An 18,760-nucleotide genomic window follows, 5' to 3' on the forward strand; every position below is an offset into this window, starting at 1 on the left:
CGGTGTGCCGTTGCCGTCTCGACAGAACAGAGAGGACCTCTTCAGAGGGAAGACACTGTTTGAATACATTCGGACTGCAGGAGATTCCTGTTGAAACGTCTTCCCTCTGTCACACTCGGGCATGTTCTATTATGAAGACGCTGTGAGGATAAATTTAGCTCCACCTCCTCATTAGAGTCCACCTGACCTTTTCAGAGCAGCTGCAGGTCTGCTTGTGTCTTCAGGTCCTTTCAAACCTTTTGTGGCGTATCGGGGCTGGACTACACTGAGACCCCGACAACAATCCTCCAGATGGCTGGTCCCGTGTTGGTAGGCGGCAGCGCGCGGTGTGCAAAATAACCAATGACATTTATGTCCAAAAAAAAAAAAAACCTGCTGGGTGAATAACACACAAGCTGAGTCTAAGAGCACGTCCTCACAATGTGAGAGGCGTCTTTTCTGTCGGGTTTTATATTAGAGCCAGATTAGATAATTATCTAATCAATGTTAAAGGAACTGGTTTTAGAGAGGAGTCTGCTGTGGGTGGATGAAGTTCAAAACAGACAGATTTTTTGAATGCGTTATATATCTATGTGTGTGTGTAGCTTTGTTTGTCTATCTTCGTCAGGACTCGTGCTACTGTTTGACTCTATGAGTAGCTTTTTTTTTTTACCAGTGTTTGAACGAGTTTTAGATCAGACCTGATCATTTGAACTCCGCCTCCACCTGGACTGTGTTGTGTTTCAAACTAAATGTTAAAACCAAATTGCTTTGCCTGAATAGACTCTGGGTAGGAACATGTACTAAAGCACACCCTCACTACTTGCCTGACAACAGGTTATGAAAAAGGTCTAATCTTTTTTTTTTTTTTTTTTTTTTACAACTTAGTAGACTATTCAAAGAGATCATATTGATCCATTTTTTTAAAAAATAATAAATTACTACCACATTGTCCATAATGTCAGATGGAAACAAAAATTCTGACATAACTTTCTCTATCTACTTAACCAGAGAAGCTACATGAATAAAAGCCTTTTTTTAAAAAAAATGTTTTTAGATAAAAGTTGTCTTTTTAGATTTGGATGCAGAAATACAGTTCTATGCATGCTTTATTTCCTTATTTATCATCAAATAATGGTCGCTCATCCATTGGCAAGGTTGGTTATACCTGCAGGTCAAGAAAATTCCCAGATATCAGTCTGAAAGTTAAGCATTTTGACAGGAATATTTTGAATATTTCCTACTGTTTTGTTCACCGAAGCAGTGACTTTCTATGGAGGACATTTTGCTAATAATGCATTTGACTTAAAATGACTTATTATATTGCTTAGAGAGAGAGTTTGATCTATGGTAAATTTCAGAGCTGAATTAGTTGTTTGAATAACAACATATTTAGCATCAAACATAATGAACACCTCTGACGAAGTATCGATTCCCTTGGTTTAGGCAGAATTTTACTACGACACCTAAACCCAACATATTAGTGGGTCAACATCAACATTTAATAAATCTATTAAAATATATTCCATACTATGAGGTTAATCGTGAATGCCTCCCAGTCCCTTGATGTTTACATAATGTCAAATCAATAGAACTGATCTAAAAGAGCTAGAAAAACAGAAAAAACATGATCGCTATTCAATTCTGATGAAGGACAGGTGTACCACACGGCTGTGTACACAAACCACTTCTGTTCTCAAATGTACAAATGAACATAGAGTAACGAGCGGGGGAAGATAAGATAGAACACCGGGAGAGCAACTAACACGTTAGAGCGGGATATTTACGGGAAAATTATAATACGTGCTTGGTCAGAATATGAATATGATAGAAATAAGTATGAAAACTAATAACTTACCGAACAAGGTAGATTCCATGGGTTTCATGTGAAATACAGAAGTGTTTCTTGACTGCAGAAATCCCAATGCAATCCGGGTTGGGAAGTTACGTCACTCGGCAGAAAATACATATTTTCCAAATTAAAGTACTTCTTGGACTTTTATTGAAGTATTACTCTCCTTTGAGATACATTTACATTACGTTAGAATAAACGCAATGCAGATTATTGAAGCTAGTAACCGTATTTTAAACGTCGCACACGGACGTTTAGATGATTTTCAGACAACATTCAGAGATGCAGACTTTCTAAAAGGACAAAAATAGAGATTTTGTCAAAAAAAATATTAACCACCATAAAGGTTTTAAAGATATTAAAATTGATTAAATAAAATTACAGAAAAAATATATTTTTTCATAATGCGCGAAAGTTTGGAGCGAATGTTCAGACAGAGTTCGGCGAACGTCAAGTCCGAACATTTGACGTTCGACTTTCGGAGAACGTTCGGCGGACGTAGTCTTAACATTTGCTTGTTAGCTGGGTACGTGAGCACGGCGGGAACGGGGAGAGAAGGGGGGTAAAAAAAAAACGGTAGCTTCCAGGTCAAAACGGGAGACTTGACAGGTGTGCGCCGATCAGAGTGAAWAGGTTMCAGCTGCAGGATTTATACTCCTGGCTCTTTGTTTGCTTTGTGTTAAACATGGTGAATTAATGTAGATTTTGCGCCCACCAGTGCTGAATGCTCTCTGTCGCTGTGGATCCTTACAGACGTGCGTTTCAGGGGCAGGGGCGGAAGTTGATGGGGCGCAGATGGCGGCTAAATATAAAGACTTTTGTCACAGGAAGAGGAAGTGATCCCAAAAAAACAAAACAAAAAAACACCACTTAAAAGACGAGGTTGATAGTTTTTGTTGAGTGTGTGAGTGTGTAAATATTACAAACATGATCCTCATTATTTGTGGTTTGGCAGAAGAAACAGATGCAGCAGTTTTGTCTCATGATGTCACACACACACACACAGAGCTTTGTGGTGAATGCGGTTGCTTAGCAACATGTTGGCTAATCATATTTTACTATTGGAAATCTACAAAATTGGAAGCAGTTATTTAAAAATAAAGCAAAAAGAAAAAAAATACACAGTGAGGCAGGGAGAGCGGCGAGAATGGACAAAAACAAAACCAAATGCATTCAAAATAATCAGAAAAAAACAGTAGAAAATGTTTAAATTGAATTAAGTGTAAAAATGTCCTCCATAGAAACATAAAAAACTCAAAAACTTTTAGGTGAGAGAAATGTTACAGCCTGAAAACGCAGAGTATTATTCATCCACAGTTCATGTCAAATGATCCGTTCATCGTTTTGCGTCACGGCATGAGAGGGCATGGCAGACAAAAAAAAAAAAAAGTTAGAAGACATGAAGGAATTTGTGACAGCTCAGCAAAGATGTGAGAAAAGTGGAGGGACAGATAACATGATGATAACATCCAGGCTACTGTCTTTGAGCTGTGTGAGATCAGATTAAAGCAGCTGATATTAAGCTTAAATAAGATCAGAATTTTAACAAAGTGAAGCGTATGGCTTTTAAAAAAAAAAACCTGTTCAGTCAGTGACTGTATTTCTGCAAAGGATGCAACTAATCACAGGTAAGAGTACATTTAAAAAAAAAAGCATAATTGTGGTTGAGTGATTATGTTATCTACCATCAATTAATAAAAAAAACCCTAATAAATCAAATTAACAAATCAATTAAAACTACTCCAGCTAGGCACAATGAAAATATGTATTTTCTACATAATTTATAAGTGAATAATGAACAATAAATTTGAAGCTAAACATTAACAATTTAGTGTAATGGAGGTAATTTTCTTCATAAAAAGACTGAATCCTGTGACTACACAAAGGATATAAAATTAAGAATATAACTAATTAAATATTTGATAATATCATGGAAAGGAAAATGGTTAGTTATCAAAATGATTTTCTAAATTCTTTTCAACAAACCGTGTCAATAAATATAAAAGATTTTCAGAAATTTTGACTGATAACCTTTTCTTGCATGTCGCTGCGCTTTATTTTTTATTATGAATAAGTAAACTCTCGAGTTGTTATTAGGTTATTACTACAATATTTAGCAGAGTTTCACTAAAATTCAACACAAATGAAACAAATTGCTTACAAATTGATTTCCTGTATCTTTAATTCCCCCCATTATCGCCCTGAGTTTCTCTCCCTTATTATCCTGTTACCCAGTCAGAGTAATTATGTTGACATATTTAATCACCCGACCGTTGCTTTTGTGAATATGCTATTTGCTGCAGAATCATTTCCAAATCTATCATCAGTGAATCCAGCAGGAGAATCCAGACAGAACCTCGGTGTTTTACAGTGAGAGCAGCGGCGAAGCGGCCGCTCGCATCCTCTTTCTTTAAAGCCTCTGAAGGTTAACTGGCTCTCCGCTTTGTTCAGACGATCTTCTTTCAGGCCGAGAAGCTGCCATTACCTGCAACGAAAGCTGGAATTAATTTTCACTCCAGCTAAGGAGACGCAGCGCTTAGCGGCTCCCTACTCTCTGCTGCCGACCGTCGTTCTGAAAGCTCTCCTGCTGCTGTAATGAGCTCCTGAAGCCTCAGCCGCTGGGCTTTTCTTCCTTACAGTGATTACAGGAACAAAGACATGAGCGGAGGAGGTCTCACTCTGATCCGTGTTTGTTTGTCGTGGTGAGAGCAGTTGAGGCTCCTCACATGGATAAGTGATTACACACACACGCGCACTGCTTCGGGCTTTCTGGAGCAGCAAACAGATTTTGGTTTCAAACGTCAAGCCAGAATCTAGCAGCTGCTTCTGTGACTCACCTGGATCCGAGTTCTGGCTGAATCACTAAAAACAAATTCGTCTGATCGAGTAAAAGATGTGCATCCGTCAAGCAGGTCTTTGGGTCAAACCTATTCAGATTATTACAGACTATAGGGCTGGAATGATTAATCAGATTAATTGTGATGAAGTGATTATTGACATAATCATCAACTAATATGGTAATTGGTTAATTGTTAACCATAAAAGGCCATTTGCTGAAAGAACAACATAGTAATTACGTCAAAACTATACAGAAAATATTGATACTGATTTAGCATTTAAGATAAAAAATACAACTTTGTAAATATATTCTAGTCAGAACCCCTCAAAGGTCCTAGTTTTAGTTTCACTCCTTTAAAAAAAATAAAAAATCTCTCAATCCAAATAAATATTCAACATATTAGCCCTACACTGTACAGCTTCGTACATGATGATACCAGAACCATGTGTACAGTCACATTGTTACATTTGGTTGTAGACATTAGCGTTCACTGTGGCTGTTAAAGAAAAAAAAAAAAATCTCACATCAGACTGCACAGAATGTGTTTTTCCCCCCTTTTCTATAGAGAAGGTGGACAGAGTGACAGAGCAGCAAAAGGACAAGTGTGGGCGCATGTTTCAGTTCAGCCTGGCAGAAGTCAAACTCTCAGTCAGTGTGGCAATTACTGAGAGATTTGACTGGCCATGCAGCTGTTACAGTAAGTGATACGGACTGGCAGAGAGAGGGGAAAATCGTTCAAATGCTACCGCTAATAGCATGCACCGTCGTGCCGTTTTTTTCTGATAACTGCCTTCTGTTAAAGTACGGAACTTTTGAGGAATGCTGTGGATTTTAATTGAAGAGAAACATAAACAGGAGCTGAAATTCCTGTTTTTTTTTTTTTTTTAGGTTGCTTGTAAATTCCGATTTCAGTTCTGTTATTCATCTGGCCTAACCAAACGACCGGACCGAGACCCGCTTTTTGAGTCAATCCCAGTCTGCTTTCAAGCAAACTCTGGTGCGGTTCACTTCTGGTGTGAACACAGACTGGCCTCCATGTAGTTTTGGACTTTATGAGCCACTATTGCCGGGCAGTTGCTAGCGCTACCGCTGATAAAACCGAAGCCGTACCTGATTTGCCGTTTTCTGCACTTTGTCTCTTTTTGCTCCCAGCTTTCGTTTTTACTGACAGCTTTGCAAAATTAGAAATATCTCATGATGGAACCAGCGTATTTATGACCTGCTATTTACTTTAAAAATGATATTACAATGTAATTGTACACAACAAAAACACAGCAAGTAATTTCTGTCAAATTGGAGCAACGATCGTCACCCACGTGGCTCTGTTTGCAGTGGAAGAAAGCAAAAAAAAAAAAAAAAAGCAGACTTTCCTGGTGGGAACACATCCTCAGGTGTAATAATTCGGTTCACGCAGAGAGTTTAGACTAGCAGCCAAACACAGACGAGGGAGGAAGGAACAGACGTCTCAGCATTTCTTTTTCTTTCTAAAGGAACTTTTCTTTAAAATATAAATGAGCTGATTTTTCACTGAAACTTCTAGAAGAGCCATATTTAACATGTGATGACTTCGCAATGTGCTCGCTGGCTTGAAAACAGGAGGAGAYGCTGCTGCAGGGCTGCAGTCCAAACCTCTCACCTTGCGCAGCTCCTGCTCCTTCTTTTCTTTTTCTGTTTCTTGTTGCTCTTTTCTTCCTTTCTTCCGCTGTYGGGCTGAAATCAGCAGAAGCAGTTGCGTGTTTCCAGTTCKGTTAGATTTCGCTTCTGGAATCGTGAGACTCTAATAAACAGAAGACTCTCAGTCACACAGGAAACTGTGTGCACAGTCACAGTTGGGCTTAAAGAGATTAARGCACTGGGCACCAACACAAGCAGTAGCAGTTAACAGTTTGAGTCGTTAAGCCCAAAATAATCTCAGTCTGATATTTCTAATACAAACATACAGTAAACATGATCACGGAKGAATACTGCAGCAGTTAATTTATTCTCGTTCAGCACGTGCAGAGACAATCAAACAAGGGTTGTTGTAACCGTGTTTACTGTAAATTCATACTGATGTTATTATAGCTGTTATGTTTCCCCACAGACCAGTTCTGACTGTTAGAAATGTTGAAAGGCGATCCAGTCTGATCCATTTACCGACTTTTCTTCTTCTTTGGTTCTTTAGTCCTTCAGCTACTGGAGGATCTGARTCAGATCTCGGAGCACCCGACGAGGGTTCAGCTGCAGCTTGCGATGAATGCGTGTGTATGCGCGCGCGTGTGTGTATGTGTGTCTTTTTCAGCACGATGATCATTACAGCCTGTGATTATGGCAAAAGATCCTGTGTGTGTTTATCCTGTTCGATAAAACGATTGTCTCCATCTGCTGTGTGTGTGTTAGAGACACAGCAGGGTTAATTATTGCTCCGTGTGTGTGCGTGTTATTGTTTGTTGTGCGTGTGTGTGAGATGCCAAGCAGATAATTTCTCTCCTAGCAGGTAAAAAAAAAAACAGCTTAGACTATTCCATCTTTCCTTCTTGGAAAAGATCCATAAGTCATCACGTTTTTATCTGAACTGAATCTGCTGTTGAGCGAGAGGAAATCTGCTGCAGCTCTTCTGCAGCAACACAAACAGCCAGACCTTAAACCTGTGTTGTGGCAGAGAGGTGGAGCTCACCGACGGTACAACTAAAGCTTCAGTCGCCAGTGCCGGGAGAGATTTCCTCTAAAATTCACCTCAAAACATAAAACTTGAAGTCTTCCCCTGACTACCTGTCTTTCGCTTTGGTCTGTATTACATTTCAGTAATTCATGTTCCTGGACTTAAAAAAGCTTCTGTTCTGAAGTTTAATTCCCATTTTTGAAAGGTTTTCCGGTGAAAGCAATGATAGTTGATACATTATATGAAAGACCCACTTCCTAAACTAAACAGACTAAACACAGTCTTGTCACTATGTTTACATTCTGTTGCTACTGCTGCAACCCAGTTTTACTCAGAACTACAAAATTCCAACTTTATAGTTGAAAAAGAAAAATCAACTGGAATGCCCTACAAAGTTGCATTTCGTAATGAGAAACTGGGACTGCCTCCATATTGAAACTGACTTGGTTTCAATATGGCCGCTTCTCGCATGGACAGTAACCAGATGAGTTGGAAGCATCTCAATTTTACACGAAAGAGTGTGTCTAAAATCAATGTTACATGTAGCACCTGAAACTTTAAACTGAAGAAATTAAAAGTGGGGTTTGATTACTTAAACATCAGTTTAAGTAAAGCTTAAACTGATGTTTTTATTAAACAAGCAACACCTATGAGCGCCACCATATTGAAATTCCGACTTCTTGAATCGAATATTGTTATCGTCGATGTGGCATCAAAACCCATCTCCGACATCCGGGGTATCTGGGACGCAGCATTAATTCTCGAATGGTGACTCTTCTTCTTACAAGCCATTATGGGATAGCATTTCTTAGCTGTGACAACAGTGCCCTCTGGTGGAGAAAGAATTAACATTACTGCACCAATGATAAAAAATTGTTACAAAGATGCTGAAAAGCACAAATATAAGAACGGTTTAAAAATACATTTATATCCCCATAATCTATTAAGCCATCATTGCTTTACCCTCAAGTTGTCCTCAGTGGGACTGAATAGGTTAAAGGTCAAGTATGTAAACTCACATGTCCCTCTCTCAGATGGAGCTCCTTTCTCTGGGGGATCCCAAGAAACCAGAGTGGTTTTACAATCTGGGTCTGTACTGGGATCTCCTCTTTAGAGCCAACATCTAAAAAGCATCCATATGGAGGATTTTTAAAAAATCAAATTAATCATGCTGGCTGACTGCTTTTGAAGTGGAGGAGAAGCAATTCTGCTCTCCTTGACGGAGCTCCTCTTCTTATCCCTAAGGCAGGATTCAGTCTTCATTAAAGGGGGAGTTAATTTCAGCTATTTGTATCCTGGATCTGGTTCTTCAAGTCATAATCCATATCTCAGGACCATAGGGGAGGGTTGAAATGCAAATGGGACAGTAATACCCAGAGCCTTATTTTCCAGCTCAGCTCTTTCTTGATAATAGATGATAGACCTTGATAGTCCGGCGCAACACCCTCATTATTGCAAATGGAGCCTTATCCGTCTTTTCATCTCTGGCTCCATCCTGCCATCAGTCAGGAACACCAGGATACTGCATGAGGCAGAGACTCACCTCTGACCTTCTTCCAGATCCCAGGTCTCAGATTTAATGGCGCACCATAAATTCAGTCTGTCGAAATATTAACAGACAATTGTGACTTTCAAGTAACAAATAAAAATACCAAGTTTGGTTCACAATTTCTCTGTCAATTTAGCTCTGCTTCTCCGTCTTCCTGTAGGTATGAGTGTTAATCTTCTGAGATGTTCTAGTGATCAGTTGGCAGTTTGATTTATCGATTGTGTCCACTGGCGTTATATGTCAGTTAATGTCAAAGGGAGACGATTAAACACAAATGCGCTCCGTCTTAAGGTTACGTCAGTTCCCTGAATGTTGCTTAACGCACCTCCAGTTCACACAGAGGACCACATCATGCAGGTGCGTTTGTGTTGTTGATTGCCCTGACATTTCTGTTCCCAGCTGCATTAATCCGTCTTCATTAGTGTCAGTCGGAAACGCCAGAGTCCAAATGCCAAGCACCCTGTGTCGTACAAAGAAAAGTGACACACGGTTATGAAAAACTCTGGGCTGAAAGTGTTCTCACCTAAACGTACCAAGACTTCTGATTGGACAGCACTTAAGTCAATCAGATCAGCACATATTGTGGCGACAGAGTCGAGTCAGCTGTGTCTAAACTAAATATTCAGGTTGGAGAGGGAAACATTCAGTTGGACTAACAAAGACTTCAATGCTTACACTACAGATATAGCTTCTAGGATATGGGTCCTCAAATCCAGTAAGGACTTAAAATCTCTGCACCAAATAAAAATAAAGCAATGATTTTCTTTGCCCTTAAGGACTAGATTTGAGGGCTGGCAATTCTATAACTTTTAGATATGTAGCTGGTTCAAAAGATCAGATTCAAATAGCTGTATTAGCTCCTCAGTTCAGTCAAATCCTGCTAATGACCTGATCAATTGACTCAGCTGAGACTCATCTAAAAGTTGCAGGACACTGGACCTTGAGGAAGGGCCCCTATTCTGGGGGTTGTTACTGAAAGTCACTGATGCATATATCCATTGTAGGACACTTCCAGAGATGGAAGTTACTCAGCTAAAGAAATCAGCCTTTATGGCCCGAGAAGGTATTTTTGTCATCAACCGTGACCTTAACTTTTGCTGTTAACTAAAGTGCTTAAGTTTTGTTTTTCTTTTGGTTCTGAAAAGGCTGCTGAGAGGAGTTTTTATTGGTTTATTGACTCTGTATGAGTTATGATTCCAGAGAAAGTTTCTACATGTTGACTTGAGACCGACAAATACCAAAGGTCTATATTTCCCATGATGCGTCTGGGCAGAAGTGCTTGTTTGACAGTGACAGATTGTCTTCTGTGTGTCTGACCCAGAGGGGAAGGTGGAGGTGACCAAAGAGGGGATGAAGCTGTGCACGATGGGACCGGGGAAAGTTTTCGGAGAGCTGGCCATCCTCTACAACTGCACCCGGACCGCCACGGTCAAGAGTGAGTATGCTGTTGGAGATCAACAGGAACAACATTGTAAAAAAAAAAAAAAAATGGAGGTGATCCCCCGGTGTTGTTTTGTTGCTACGCTGAAACCAGCAGACAGTCTACTGTTGTTGATTAAATTAGCTGTTTGCCTGGGTATCACGAACAACATCTCTGCAGGAGGTTAAACTGAAACAGCGCGCGGGGATCGCTCTTTCCAGCTCTGTAGGCTTAAATTTAAACTTCCAATTTGTAGCGTTAGCCTCAAACCGACTACTGAGGCGGCAGATGGTAGGGTTCCTGTGCGTTCTTCTGGGATTCGATTGGATTCTCTTCCTGATAAGGAGGGAATCCAAAGAAACTGTTTAGAGATTCTGAGAGAGTTGGCAGCATTGAGCTGATGTGACTCTAATGCTTCTGAGTTAAAAAAAGAAACCCTGAAATATTGCTGCTGGAATCAGCTTCCCTGCTGGTGTTTTCTTCACCAACACGGAGCTGGAAGAGTCGGGCTTCCAGAGGGAGCTGATCAGAGTTCAGCTGAAGAAACGAATCTGAACACCATCCGACAGCACCGCCGTGTCTAAGTGTGCACGTCCAACTTCCTGTCAGCTCTTCCTGGTGGAACGATCGCTAAGCAGCTGTTGCCAAGCAACACCATCCGGTCCGGCCAACCCGCTTTGGCACCTGTGCGTCTCTTGGCAACAGGGCTGGGTTCCACATGATTTGTTTGCATTTTCAGATGCTTTCTGCTTGTTTCTCACATTAACACGTTGAGTCCGCTCCATTAAATCGCCTCCGTTTCATTTCACAACACGGCTCTAAATATTCAGTTTCATGATCAGATCTGATTATGCTTCAGCACTACTGCGCTGACTCAAACCTCAACAAATTATTCTTCCCCTACGTGTTTGAGCCTCCGTCTGGCCTATTCTGGCCTAAAGGTTTTCAGACTTTGTATCTTTTTTTTTGTCTAAATATAAAACTGGCAGAGAAGAAAATATGTCAACGGCTCTACTTAGCCCATCTGAGAACACTGCGCAAATTTCCAATTTTTGGCTTATGGGGTCTTTCTGCATGGAATTTGCATCTTCTCTCCGCGTATGCGTGGGTTCTCTCCAGGTACACCAGCTTCCCTCTAAAGTCCAAATCTACATTACTCAGAATGGAAGAAAACTCAGCTCAGACAGAGAGATTTCAGAGAAGGAGATAAATTAGCCAACTGGTTTTATTTGCAAGTCATAAAACATTTGGAAATCTTTGTGTGGGGAAAAAAAATGGAAAAATGATGCGGGGATTAACAGTGGTGTTAACTGCTGAAATTGAGATGAGTTTATTACACATCATGTCTCACGCGGCTGCTGCTGAAACTCGTGTTTTACAATGATGTCACAGAGTGATGCATCACTCTCAGAGATCGTCTTTGATTGAGCTCAGATGGTTTCTTTCCTCGATCTTCGCCAGAGATCTTCATTAGGTGTTGCAACCATCAAGGCAATGAGCCAATTAAGTCAGAAACAAAACCTCAAAGAAATCGTGATCGCTCTAAATTACCCCTCATCATGAGTGTACTTAGGTATGAATTTGTGTCTCTATTGGTTGATTTGTCTGTCTCTGTGTTGTCCTTTTTTGGACTGGTGACCTGTCCAGGATGTACCCCGCCTCTCGCCCAAAAGACCACTGGAGATAAGCGCCATAACTCTAGCCCACATAACCCTGCAACGATATGTGGGTATAGTCAATAGGTCAATGGATTGATCTGTGGAACCTACCACTTGGTGTTTGGGTCTAAACCTCAAGTTTGGGGACCTTTGCTGGGAAGAATCCAAGGAAAGGGAGACACTGTTGTGCATCAGTTTGTATTGTTTCTTTCACAGTTTTCTATAAAACTGAAATGAAAGTCAAAATGATTCACACAGTCTTAGATTTGAAGTAGTTTGAAGATCTTTTATTTTACAATCAAGTTCCTAATGTTTGAAGGGAATAACATTTTTGGAGCGGTCCATCCAGAATTAAAGGCTCTCGAATAAATAGTCATCATTCCATTGAAAACAAAGGGCTTAATTACCGTACTCCCAATAGATTTTTCTACTGGTTATGAAACAGCATATGCATGTTATAGTGCTTTCACTTGGTGAGTTGGTCCAGCTAGACATGGATTCAGAAAATCCACCACTATATCCAGGAGCATCTTCAGAATTATCCAGAAGGTTTTAGAAGAAAAAAAAGAACATGATCTGAATTTGATGCTCCTGTTTACGTTTTTTACAATTGTTTCCAGGTTCCAGTAAAGTGTTTTTTATTAAAAGCAAAAATACATTTACGGCTTTCAGAAAATTATTTTAATGCTGATTTGAGCTCTTACCCACAGAAACCTCCTCACTTAGCGCCCACATGTCCGCACAGCGTTTATTTATAACCCAGCAGAGCTTCTCTTTCCCTCACACTCGCTCACATTGCGATAAACACACAGAGGCACAGTTTGGGTTCCACACACAAACGTTGTGCTTTCTGGACCTCCAYACACACAAAATCACACTCACTTAACCTCTGAATGTGATCATTTACTCTCCATCCTGCAGCCTGGAGGCCTCACAGTGACAGGGAAGCAGAGAACCATCCTCACTGCTGTGGCTGACGGAAATAAATGTGTTGGTGCTCTCTAAAAAAAATAAATAAAAAATACAGTCTCTCTCAACTCAAACATCATTAAAGTGCAGGAAGTTTCTGAGTTCCTGCGTCTCCACAGTAACTGCCTGCAACTTTAGGCAGAGGCTTCGTAACCATGGCATCCAGGTCTGTCAGTGGACCTGTTGAGGATTATGGGATGTAATAAGTTTTGGCTCACCTTTCGTGAATTTGTGAGCACTTTCCTTCAGTTCCTAAGCTTGGAGTTGTCTTTACCCCTTGCTTTCAAGTTTTCCTATTTTACACTCACTCTTTTTCTTTTATTCATCCCCCTAAATCACTATCAGTTCCTTTGCTCCATTTACTCCAGTTAAATTTATTCTGTTCTTCGTATTGTGTTCCCTCTGTCCTACTTTTCCATCCGTCCTCCACGTCTTTCTGTCTTTCCTTCTTTCCTTCTCTCCTTCTCGTTTCAGTCAGGTTTTGCTGTTTCCCTCAGAGATTTCCGAGATGAACGACTGTGGCACAATCTGAAACTACCACAGATTCCTCAGGAGGACGAAGATTCTGCTGTGGCTCAGTCACAGTTATTTCCTGACCCCCTGTTCCTCGGTTCCGGTTGTGCGGGGAATTGAACCAATCGTCACCGTGGAGCAGAGCCCTCAGAGAAAGCTGATCCTCTCTGTCACAGACAGGCGTCAGAGGGGTTTTCTGGTGATTTTGGTTTTATTCAGACCAAGGTCTGTAAGTTTGACTCCAGTCTGATTTCTGGCTACGATCTGATTTCAGGCTCAGATCGCAGAAAGAAACCATCTGAACTCAATCGAAGACGATCTCTTGTTGTTCTAAAGCAGGGGTCCCCAAACTTTTTCCTGTGAGGGCCACATAACGTTTTCCTTTTCTGGTGGGGGGCCGGAGTCAGTTTGTAAGAGAAAAAGTGTGACAACTGCAGGAGTGCCTAAATGTAAATATATATTGTTTTCCAGAAAGCACAATCAAAAAACCCTCTTTGGGTTCTTCACAGAATAAATCCAAGGATTATAGTCCGTATTTTCAGAACTATGAGCCGCACTGGACCATAAGCCATAACCCCAAAGTTGTTTTTTTGTTGTTTTTTTAATCAGTAAACATACATCTAAGCCTCAGATATCTCTGCCGGTTTTCCACAACGATACAGCAGCAGCAGAGGGGGGCGGACACCCAAAATCTGAGTCATAACAGGTCAATTGAATATCACATTTATTATGGTTGAAAAAGAAAAAAGTTGCCAAGATTAGATTTAACTGAACTGATTACGGTAGTTTCCGARCGGTAACTGTAACAGTAAAAGTGCTGATCCTTCGTGTTGCTACTAGCATGTGCTAAATCAGTGGTTCACCTTTTTATTACCGCGGACCGGTCAAGACTTGGACATTTTGTTGCGGCCCGGGAGAGGGGGAAGGGGGATGAACAGTCAGATAAGGCTTCTGCATGTTGGTGTTCCCACTAAATACTGAATATGCCCTATTTGGGTTGCTTGGCCCTTTTATCGCAGCCTGTGGGGTTTTCCCTGACTTGGAACGAGAATACAACTTGTTGAATGTGACAGGTAGCCAATCAGAAAGCGCGGTGACGTAAGAACAGAGGGGAATCCCAAACAGCTGACATGTCACGCAACCGAGAGTCGGGTAGATATCGGAGATGATATGTGGAAATGTTTATTATTAAATCTAAAAATTATTATTATGTTTATTCAGTTAAAAATGTTAACTATGAAAAAATATATCCACCTCCAAATCATAGTGCAGCAAATAGAGCGGCTACTTCCGTCGTCTTTCATCCACCGCCTTTTCTTTTTGTTACATCTTTTATCTCTTAAAATGACTCCACAAATTATCACTATTGCTTCTACATCGTCATCCGTGTTTGGTTATTCTAAATTCCTGCTATGTTGGGGGTTTTACTGGATTATCCTCTGGAATCGGGATGTTCGTGACTGGAATCGGTTCGTGTTGCTCCTGCCTTGGACACACGAACCGATCGAACCTGTTGGACTTTTATCAGCTCTGTGGTCACAGAGGTTTGGAGAATCAGCCGACAATTCTTAAATCTTTCCGTCTAAACCAGACTTAAGACTCAAAAGCTCTACTCCTCTCCTCTCCACCGCAGCCCAAACGCGCTGACTCTGGTCGCTATGGTAACGTTTATATATCCCTTCAAAATAATATACAGGAGCGCCACAAAAAACGAACATATTACTTTCATGAAAATTTTAACTCACGATAATGACTAACGGGAGCCCCGAGCTTGTTTCTCTGCAACGAGTGTCCGATCTGGGAGTGATGGGAGACAATAACACCCGAAGTGTTGCTTATATCCACAGCCTGCTTGGTCTCTACGTGGCGAAGCAGCTTGAAGCTTCATTGCCTCATTAGCAGCCGGTCGCGGTATGTTACGCAGAGCTGCTTGTAATGTGGGACTCACCTACCAGTCCGGGATAAATCCATTCTGCTGTCTCTTCTCTGGGCCTTTTCCCCTTTGCAAAGACACTTTCCAAAGACATCTGATCTGTTTCTTACTCATTTTGTTGTTTGTGGCTCAGTGTTGGTGCGCAAGTAACCAGACTTCCAATGATTCACTTCCTGCTAAAGAGCCCCCTGGTGGTTGAAGAAAAATCCACATATACACGGCTTATAGTTCGGAAAATATGGTAAATTAAAAAAAAATAAATCTGAATATTATCGGGTATTGTTCAGGGGGCCGGACCAAATGTGGAGGCGGGCCGGATCCGGCCCGCGGGCCGTAGTTTGGGGACCCCTGTTCTAAAGCATCGCTTCAGTAGCAAAGTGAGACATTATGTGGAATAAACTGATGTCTGTTTCAGGAACCAACATCATTTTAACACGTTGAAGTATTCTCAACCTTTTTTCCCCCAAAAGATTTCTAGTTATTTTATGACTTGAAAATAAAATCCATGTGGTTAGTCAGGCGACTCCATCAGTGATGAATTTGGCTTCCCTATTGCAGCATTTCTCAGTCTCGGCTGAAGTTTCTAACGCAGGTTTGACGGGTTTCAGCAGATCTCAGACAGAAGATGTCACCAGGAGCCTGAAATATGCCACCACCAAAAAAATAAATACTAACTGATGTTCACAGACGTGTTAAATAGGCTGAGCGATGTGAAACCAAGGTCCGGTGTTTGTTCGTTACATAAAAAAAAAAAGCCCCCTGCTGTTAAACAGACTAAAATTTGTTACTAGGCAACAACATCAACTCAGTGCTCACAGTATAAAAGTAGCCCAGATCACATTAAAGTTTGTCTGTTGGTCACAAACAGAACCTGAACGCCTGATTACACCTGGACTGCAGATTTGAACATCTGATACACACACAAACACACGCACACACACACAGAGAAGTGTATGGTTTCCATGACAACCTGTGCATGTTTTGTGCACGCACATCGTGGCACGATTTCAGGTCTCACCTGATGCTAACACACAGTTTAAAGATGAACATGAAAGCCCACGTGCACACAACTCTGAGCATGTACATGCAGAACCAGCAGCTCTGTGTTTCAGCTCTCATTGTGTGTTTTTCAGCTCTGATCCATGTGAAGCTGTGGGCCATCGACCGGCAGTGCTTTCAGACCATCATGATGAGAACCGGACTCATCAAACATTCTGAGTACATGGACTTCCTGAAGAGGTGATTGCCTTAAGAGATGCGCGATCTCATCAACACGCGCACATATACAGTCAGTGGCTCCAGAACCATTTTAATTCATTAAATTCGTTGTTTTGAACGGCGAAAGTTCTCCAAAGCAAAACCTTCCCCTTGTGTAGATGCAGCAGCTGATAGTGCAGACTCCTTCAGAAAATGTCTTTTTAATATTTAATGTTTTTCAGGGAGCATTCAGAACTGAAGCAACCCAAACACTTCAAATGCAGAATTTACGATTTAAGATAAATTAAGAATGAATTTCTTTCTGCGCAGCGTTCCAACCTTCCAGGGTCTTTCAGAGGAAACCCTCAGTAAGCTGGCGGACGTCATGGAGGAGGTGAGTCCGTCATCTTACTCACCGTCTCTCCTTCGTCTGCTGCGAATCGTCCAATCAGACAGCTTGCTCTGTGTCCAGACTCACTATGACGACGGAGAGTACATCATCCGACAAGGAGCACGAGGAGACACCTTCTTCATCATCAGCAAGGGGAAGGTTCGTCCGCTCTCCTCTTATTAAATGACTGTGACATCATCATTTATGTTAGGAAAACCTGCTGATTAGTTCACACTTCCTGGTAGGTGAATGTGACTAAGGGGGATTCAGCCAATCAGGAGGCCATTCACCTGAGGGAGCTCGGAAGAGGAGACTGGTTTGGAGAGCGAGCGCTGCAGGGGTAAGACCATGTTGCCCTAGACAACCAATGTCACTCCACCTTTCAGCTCCATCAAGTCATCCAAGCATCTTTTCCCTACAATCAACCGTTCAAACACCTCCATGTCTGTCTGTCAGCCCATTGGACGCAACTTCTTCTTAAAAGTTTGATGGACAGCTCGCTGCCTGGCTTCATGTCCATGTGCACGAGGCGCTGCACAGTTTTCAGAATTCTTTTTACATACGCCTTTTCCACTTTTGCTCCATTTTTGTTTTCGAAGTTTGCATAAGTTTGAAAACAAAGACGTTTGAAGTCGATGAAAAGGTTTGTCGTGACAGAATATTTTGAAAATTGTGATTTTTGCAAAATTTTGAACATATTTGAATTGATCTCAGACAGTCTACTTAATGTGAGAACTTTATGAGTAGTCACAGACTACCCAGTGCTCTGAATACAGTTATCTGCTGGGCTGGTGGTTTAACCCCCAATGATGCTGTAAATATGTGTGTGTGTGTGTGTGTGTGTGTGTGTGTGTGTGTGTGTGTGTGTGTGTGTGTGCGTGCGTGTGCGTGTGTGTGTGTGCGTYTSTGTGTGTGTGTTTACAGGGAAGACGTGAGAACAGCCAACGTGATCGCTGTTGAGCCTGTCACCTGCCTGGTTATCGACAGAGAGTGAGTGTTCTCCGTAGTTTCAGAACCAAACAGACCTGGACACAAAGTCTGTCTGCCCCGGGTTCAGATTAGTCTTTTTAAGATGCTCCTTTAAAGCTGACCATTTTCCAAACATTGCATTTTAACAGTGGAAAAAACTGGTCCATCTTTCTTAAGTCAATACTGCCCTCTGCTGGCTTTCAGGGCAAATGACATGTACTAATTACTGCAAATAAGTAATAAAACCTATCTGGATTGTTCTCCCGACCCCACTAAGGGACAAGGGTGTAAAAGAAAATGGATGGATGGATTGTTCTGGAGATTGTAGTCCTCCTCACATGGCTCCTAACTGCTATCTAAAACCAATCTGAGTCCTTACAGAGGGAGTTATAAATCTTCAACAGCTGTTAAAACTCAGTCTTACACATTGATTTTCCTTTTCCACTGCTGAGGTTCTCTCAGGAATGTTGTGTGGTTCAAGGCAGAGTGAGTCCTTTAAGAGCAACACTAATCTAACCTCACTGACTTCAGCTTTACTGGGGCTCTGTCCTGCTAGCATGTTTCTGAAATGGACCGAACATCATGATGGTTCTCAGATTATTGAAATGAATATATATATATTTTCTCTCTCTCTCTCTCTCTCTCTCTCTCTCTCTCTCTCTCTCTCTCTCTCTCTCTCTCTCTCTCTCTCTTCAGCTCATTCAAGCACCTGATTGGTGGACTGGACGACGTTTCAAATAAAGTCTACGAGGACGCTGAAGCCAAAGCCAAGTACGTCCGTCAGACAGTGACGGGTCTGCAGTGTTATCAGGAAGTTTTCACTCTGCTTTCAGCTGAGCTTTCTAAAAAA

General features: G+C 41.4%; 1 protein-coding gene across 1 annotated transcript in view; it reads left to right on the plus strand.

Annotated features, from left to right (window-relative positions):
• Window positions 1–18,760, plus strand: part of prkg1 (protein kinase cGMP-dependent 1) — a 46,671-nt gene that overhangs the window by 16,555 nt on the left and 11,356 nt on the right. The window contains exons 3-9 of the mRNA XM_008437699.2: window positions 10,182–10,295; window positions 16,487–16,592; window positions 16,881–16,944; window positions 17,023–17,100; window positions 17,187–17,281; window positions 17,866–17,931; window positions 18,607–18,681. Coding sequence (XP_008435921.1) covers window positions 10,182–10,295; window positions 16,487–16,592; window positions 16,881–16,944; window positions 17,023–17,100; window positions 17,187–17,281; window positions 17,866–17,931; window positions 18,607–18,681 — 598 coding nt within the window. The remainder of the gene's footprint in view (window positions 1–10,181; window positions 10,296–16,486; window positions 16,593–16,880; window positions 16,945–17,022; window positions 17,101–17,186; window positions 17,282–17,865; window positions 17,932–18,606; window positions 18,682–18,760) is intronic.

This window comes from Poecilia reticulata, linkage group LG19 (assembly GCF_000633615.1).
Source record: "Poecilia reticulata strain Guanapo linkage group LG19, Guppy_female_1.0+MT, whole genome shotgun sequence".
NCBI lineage: Eukaryota > Metazoa > Chordata > Actinopteri > Cyprinodontiformes > Poeciliidae > Poecilia > Poecilia reticulata.